The 7,622-nt window shown below is 37.6% G+C and overlaps 1 protein-coding gene across 1 annotated transcript; it reads right to left on the reverse strand.

Moving 5' to 3' along the window:
• Nucleotides 1-6,698: 6,698 nt before the first annotated feature.
• Nucleotides 6,699-7,382, reverse strand: Gm20912 (predicted gene, 20912). The gene has a single exon (XM_017318866.1). The coding sequence runs from the start codon at nucleotides 7,380-7,382 to the stop codon at nucleotides 6,699-6,701; it is 684 nt and encodes a 227-aa protein (XP_017174355.1).
• Nucleotides 7,383-7,622: the final 240 nt, after the last annotated feature.

The raw sequence follows: 7,622 nt of genomic DNA on the forward strand, positions 1-7,622 counted from the left end.
GAGTTGCTAAATGATACCTTGTTCTGTGAACCAGCTGCCACTTTTGTTCTAAAGCGATTGGATGAATCTTTTCAGCTTTCCTAGTTCCATTTACTGAGAAAGGTAGCTTCCCTCTGAGGTTATGGTCTCAGAAGTCGTTGGATGTTTCAAACCCTTCCCTGGAATGTCTGGGACTCTGCAGAAAAGGAACGAAGACTTTTGAAACAAAAGCGAGAAACTACTTGGTGACTTCTTCTTGTCTTGTGAAAATTCTGAGATCCATTCTTGCAACTGGAAATATTCAAACACATTAAAATTATTCTACAATGAGAAAATCAACTGCATTATAATTCTGATACTTACTGACACATGAGTTATAAGGATGTTCTTTATTAAAAAAATCAATTAGTTCTTACACTCTTTATTTCGTTCTAGAACACATTTTCCCCCTTTTAACAGCTAAAAAAATCTATTTTAATTCAATTTCATTTTTAAAAATCCATATTATTTTAAAAACTTTAGTGGTAATTGTAATAAGTATCTATAAAGTGTTGCAGATGGATCATGCCCCCTCTTTCTGAGGCTAATGGAAGGTTATTAAAAAAAAATTCTTTCTAATGAACATCTATTCTTGTTGTTGTTTTTGTTGTTGTTGTTATTGATGTTGTTAGAGGTTATTACTTGACTTCAGGAATGTTAAATGCTAATGAGGGTCTTATTGTTCTCCAGATGTCTCCTTTCACCCCCCCAATATATATATATATATATATTTGTAAAAATGTGGTGAGTCCCTGAATGCACAATATCAAATGTTTCTGATTCAACTTGTGCACAATGCAATCTAGATTCTGTCTTTTTACATTGGTTTTCCTTTGCAGGGAAATGAAATACCAAAGCCTATCTGAAATTAAGGATTTTTCAAAAGTCTCATTTCCTTGGGAATTCTAAATAAAAGTTTATATTCATTATGGAGAATGTATTATGAGCTTGTCAAGGGCATTTTAATATGAATTTCTTTCCTGTTATGTTTATTTTTCCTTGGTGATTTGAAGTCGAAGCTACTCAAATGAAAAAAAAAAGAGGTATCTAAAACTACTTCTCATTATCTCACTTTCTTTAAATTGAGATTTCTGATGTTGAGGAGGAATGAAGTGAGTGTGCAGATTTTGTCCACATAATTCCTAAAAGAAAGAGCAATAGTCATGTTCCACAAACACCTGTATTCGACACCCTAATTAAATTGCATGGGTACTGGCTGAATCTAAAGTCCCTGTAAATGAATGTGTTTGTGTGTGTGTGTGTGTGTGTGTGTGTGTGTGTGTGTGTGTGTGTGTGTGTGTGTGTGTGAATATTTCCATGTGTGTGTGTCTGTGACTCAGTATATCTAGGTGAATATGTACATGTGTGTGTTAGGATTTTATTGCTGTAAACAGACATACTTATCAATGCATGTTTTATTAGAAAACCATTTAATTGGGGCTATACAAAATATACACTATATTTTGATGGAATTTACTTTCCAATTCTTTTAGTAACTCCTCCCAGAAAAAAACCTGGCCCATTCCCACCTAACTCCTCCTGCCAACTTCATATCTCGTCTTCTCCCCTTTGTTACAACCCATTCAAATCATTTGTGTTTCCCATAAACTCTTGGGCATCTGGCTTCCAGTAGAGAATGAACAATCTATCACCTTCAAAGTCAATACCTTTGATGAAAACTTACTATTCATCCTTCATCAACTGTCTATACCTTATCAGATAGTGATAAGTGATAGTGAGCCTTCCCGTTCAGTGATGGAAGACAGAATGGCCTGATTTTGTGCAGAAAGACACAGTTTTTCTCTTACCTCTGTGCCTTACAAGATTTTCATTCTCTTCCTTGAGGATTTCTAAGATTCAGCTCCTCTACTTCTTGCCTCTTTCTGTGAGTATTTGTGAATATGCATGTGTGTCTATAATACAGATGTCTGAGTTTACATACAACTCAACTCAGAGTGGGATTTTGCAATTAACTGCTGGCACTATCTCACACTAGACTATATTCCTTAATGCAGACTTGGTGTGGGTAAGTACCAGAAAGGAACTGGAGATTGCTAGATATCTTCAGAGTTAGTTGTAGTATAGGTGAAGTTTAGACTTCTGACCTTACATTCTGGCTAGAACCTATGGGTTTAAATGCATGGATAGGTGATCAATATCCTGAACTTGCATTGCATTTTTGTTCTTTTTGAACAAAACGGAGATATCCTTGAAGAGATAGATGGATCCTATCACTTTGTTTCAAATAAAGAATTCTGTGGTTAAATTGTTTTGAAATGTCAGTCATGGGTCTTTGATGAAGGCTTTGGTCCACAGTACAATGTTCATAGGTAGTACAATATGCTCTCTGAAAAGTGATTGGAACCTGAGGGCTTTAATCAATGAGTTAATCAATCAATGGATGTGCATGGAATGGGTAAAATCTTGTAAATGAACGTGGTCATTTGGACATGTTTTCAAAGCTGTTTATTGTCTTTGTCCCTTCTTGTGTTAATGCTGACTAGCTGCCAATAAGTTGAACAATTTTGCTGCTTCATGCCCCTTTCATATTCATGTGATCATGGATCCTTCTTTCCTTTGTGATAGTAACATGTCAGGTTCAGAGGAAACATGGCTTAATTCTTTATTTTTTTTTCTAGAAACGGCATGCTAAGTGTAGAACCAATGTTACCTAGTTGTTGTAGTTGGAATATTCAGCCACGGTATCTGTTGTCTTTGAGACTCAAGAACTTTGCTGCTACCCACACCACTGGTCTTTTTTCTGAATTCACTATTGTATTTTAGTAGATTTCAATATCATATGAAGTACCAGAAAAATGAGTGAAAAATGACAGTGGTGAGATGTGTTTAGAATCATTAAATTACACACTTAAAAATAAATAAATCAATGGATTTATATAGTACATAAATAAAACTCCAATAAAACTTCTGAAAAGGCTTAACTAAATGTGATGCTTCTCATGTGAGTTATTATTTGTAATAGCACCTGTGATTTAGCTGTTAATAGTAGTGGGTTTTATTACTTATGAATCAGACACCAATACATCCATGAAGGGGTAACACTCCATTCCCTCAGGAGAAATAAATCAATTAAAAGTCATTGGATTAATTGATGAGAATTTTTTCTGGTTAAAGCTGACTTGGCAGGAAGTTGGACAGATTGGAGTGTCTCCCAGAAAGTGTAACACACATTAGAATGTAGGTGTTGTGAGGCTATAAGACATATTCACTACTTGTCACCTATTATTGAGTATTCTTGCTGTTGGAGGTACTTACCCTTCAATTCTGCCATGGAGGGAAGTGGGTCTATACCTAGTCAGAAGGAGGAGATTGGGATGAATAATGTTTGTGTGGGTTATGGAGCAGGATAAACCTTAATGTGCTGGGATTTTTTTTTATCTCCAACTTGACAATCTAGCGTCACCTTAGGAGAGAGAACAATTGAAGAATTGTCTCTATTCACTTGGTTTTTGGGTAAGTCTATGGGACATTTTCTTCCTTGATGGTCGATGTGTGAGGGTAGGCAACTGTGGGTAAGCTCATCAGTAGTCATTTATAAAAGGGAGGCTTTTACTCTGTATTTAAATAAAATATTTGATCAAGCCACATGATTTTTGGTGGTTTGAATAAGAATATCCCCTATAGATTCATATATATGGATATTTAGTCACCAGGGATTGGCAGTGTGTTTAAGGATTAGAAGGAATGAGAGAAGATGTGGCTTCATTGGAGGAAGTGGTAGTGTCAATAAGGGTGGTCTTTGAGTTTTCAAGAAACCAATGTAATGGCAGAATATCTGTCTCTGTCTAAGGATCAATAGTTCTATTGCTCCAGTGCTGCGGTCACTAACTTGATGTTGGACTAAACTTCTGTAAGTGTATTCAAGCCCCCAGTTAATGCTTTGTTTCATAATAGTTGTTTTATCCATGATGTCTCTTCACAGCAATAGAACAATGACTAAGATAGGGTCAAGCAATAAGCACTCTTTCCTGGTAATGCTTCAAGTTCCTGTTTTGCCTTCCTTGGTAATAGTCTGTAACATGTAAGCTAATAACCCTTATATTCCCAAGTTATGTTTGATGTTAGTATTCATCAGTGTGAGAAAGATGCAAACTAGAACAATTGCATGTCATTATATACATGAGAATATCTTACCTTTAAATTAAAATAAAACACCTACACATTATTTGTCCTTATAGGATAAGTGACAGTGGTACTATTAGATATTTTGTTTCTCTAAGAAATTGTCTTACTTAAAATTTCTATTGTTGTAAGGACATACCATGTCCAAAGAGCTATTTCCATAGCAAAAGTTTTATTCAGCTTATATTCCACATTGCTGTTCATCATCAAAGTAGTTTGGAAAGAAACTGAAACAACACAGGTTCCTGGAGCCAGAAGCTCATGCATAGGCCATGGAGTGGTGATGCTTATTGACATGCTCCTTAAGTCTTGCTTCCATAAGGAGCACAAGACTACCACCACAACGGTGTCCCCACCCACAATGAACTGGGTCCTCTCCCACCAATTAAGAAAATTCCTAAAAGCTTGATCTTAATGAGGCATTTTCTCAACTGAGGCTCCTCCTCTTGCAAGACTCTAGATCTTTTCAAGTTGCTATGAAACCAGTATGGCACTCTGAATGTAGTTGGCCTATGAGGAGGTGTGGCCTTGTAGGAGTGGGTGTGGCCTTTTTGGAGGAAGCATATCACTGTGAGGCTTTAAAGCTCTGCTCAGTGTGGAAGACAACATCCCTGCATGCAGAAGACTCTAAGCTTCCTCTCCACCACCACATATTCCCAGCCACTTGCATGTTTACTTCCTTGATGATAGTGGACAGAACCTTTGAAACTGCAATGAAATGTTGAAAAGCACTAATGAAATGTTTCTAATGAGTTGCCTTAGTCATAGTGATTTTTCACAGCATTGGAACCCTAATTAAGACATCCAGCTAGCACAAAAACTCTCTTAAATACCAAAATTAATCAACAATAGAGAGTATTTTCAAGTCATTTGGCATTTAAACTTATTCTAGAGAAAAAACACAAATGATTGAGTCCATGACAAGCCTGACTAAAAACAAAAACAAACAAAAAAAACAATACAAAAACAAAAACAAAAAAAAAAACCAAAGAAAACAAAAACAAAAACAAAACTACAACAACAATAAAACCAAACAAACAAAAGAAACACTCAGAGTGCTTATGGGACCCAGTAAGACCCCCATGAAGCACAGGGGCTACTCAGGAGTAGTGACCAACATATTGGGCAACCTCATAGAGTTTGAAACCCATGAGAACTGGCATAGAAAAGAGGTCAGCACATATGCATTGAGTACACCTTCACTGTTTTATGAGAATGAGGTCACACATAAATTTAAGACTGGAATTTCCAGGGAATAGACAGGCTGAAATGGTACATAGGTATGTTGGGAGTCAGATGTTTGGAGGAGAGCCAGGGGAACAGGCCATGGGGAACATTTTGATGGTCATCTGGGGCACTCCACAGAGACATCCAAAAGATCACAGGATTCATCCCAGGCAAAGAGTGCTCAGGGAAAGCACTCAGGATCCATGCCCCACCATATATTATCTCACCGTATACTCATTTTCTCTTTTAAATTACTATTTGACCTGATCAGCTGGCTATTTGTTAAGAAACCAAAGAACCTAATGTGGATATGTCCAATTTTAACTACTTGCAGAAAATTTCTATTCTTCCTGGGTCTCCTGCTTCACATTTTGAGAACTTCATCTTAGAATATTTTTGTTCCTCAGTGTCCTTTACTCCTTTGTGTGTCCTTTATTGTTTTTAAAGGTTACCATCAATTTAATCTTTCTTAACTTCTACCTGGTCTCTTTTCTGCATGTTAATATTGGATTTCTTAAAAAGATATCTTAATGGGAATAGAGAGATGACCATGTTGTCAAGAGTACTTTTGTACCACAAAAAAAAACTGGATTTGTTTTCTTGAATTCATATCCAATGGTTAACAATCAGCTTTAATGCCAGCTCCATGGGATCTGACAACTCATGTCTCTGTGGTCACCTATACTCTCAAGCTACTACCCACCCATATAAATAAAGATAATAAATCTTAAAATGAGAGACAAGTTTCATTTGGTTTCATTATTCAAATGAAACCTGATTTTGTCTGATTTCTGAGTCTCTTTGGATCAGTTTTCTGGGTTGCACTTTGTGTAACAAGGCCACATTCCTTTTATCTATCACTCTTTCCCCCAACTTGTTGTTTCTCCCTCAGACTTCATTCCAGAGATTCTATCTATGTCCTGTCTTTCTCCCCTTCTTCCTAAAAATCCATCTTTTGCTGCCATCCCTGCTCCTCTAAGTCATATCTCCAATTCCTTGCTCACTATGCAGACCACAGAATCTAAGTCCTGTCCATTTTAGCCTGTGTAATATTAGATGTATGCACTGTTCACAGCCTGAGTTGCAACTTTCATCTTGCTTTGATGTTCTTTCCACCATAGTCCATCTCTTCCAACAATGTGTTCACTAAAAGCATGTCATGTCACACGTGTTAATTTTTAGAACAAAACAAATTTTATTGACAAAGATACTGAGGTTGTCAAAGACCCATAGGTACCCAACACAGGAAAATAAACATTTTTTTCAATCCTATAAGTTTACTTTTCTGTACTTTGTGATTTTTTTTTAATTTAAGTGATATTTGACACCAGAGTATAGACATAGATATGTAGGTCACCAAGAAATTTGATAAAGTACACAGTAGAATTGGCTAGAACTTTGTAAACAACCTTTCCGAACTTTTTGGATCCATCATCTCTGGTGTACTGCACCCAGGAACCTATTAAGAAGTCATTGTCATCACCTGATCTCGCCTCAGCCAGTGGGGTCTCTGGAATGATGTGGAGGTTACCTTCCTTGTAGTCATCCAGGAGCTGATAGACGTAGAGGACCGGATCCTTCTTGTAGGAAATGTAAAAATAGTCCTGTAAGAATGGCACCTGGGCTAGCACCATCCCACTCCAGTTGTCCTCAGAGCCATCTTTCCCCTCAAATTTGTGTTGTACCTCTCTGCAAACCAGGGCGCTGGCGAGGTGGACATCCCTCACCTGAGTAGAAACTACTTTGTGAGGCAAGACCTTAAGATTTAAAATCCTCTCATCGCTGTGGAGCTCCTGTCCGTAGACACTGTCAATTCCGTCATACTTCACCAAATAAAGAGAAGGGTTTGTTGGCAGTTGACCTAGAATGATGGCCTTCCAATGGGTGACAGGCTCATTACCTTCCTTCCACCCGTGAGAAATTCTGCAGCCAACAATATTCCCCAGGGCCTGGGAAGAAGGCTTCCTCCTACTCTTCTTCTTGAGTGATGTCATGCTCAGACTCTTCAGAGGTATTGTCTTCTACCTGGCTGTAGACCTGTTGTGCTAGATCACACTGTCTAAGTGGCTTCCATTCTCTTCAATTATCATACTTGCCCATTGCCTGGGACTGAAGATCTTGCCCGTTTACGCCAGACACAATGCTGTTGCCTCTGTCATATATATGAATTCCTGATGGGCAATGGTTATGGGTTGGGAGTGAATGCTGGACCAAGACTCTTCTCTACGAGAACT

The sequence above is a fragment of the Mus musculus genome, chromosome Y (assembly GCF_000001635.26).
Source record: "Mus musculus strain C57BL/6J chromosome Y, GRCm38.p6 C57BL/6J".
In the NCBI taxonomy this organism is placed as follows: domain Eukaryota; kingdom Metazoa; phylum Chordata; class Mammalia; order Rodentia; family Muridae; genus Mus; species Mus musculus.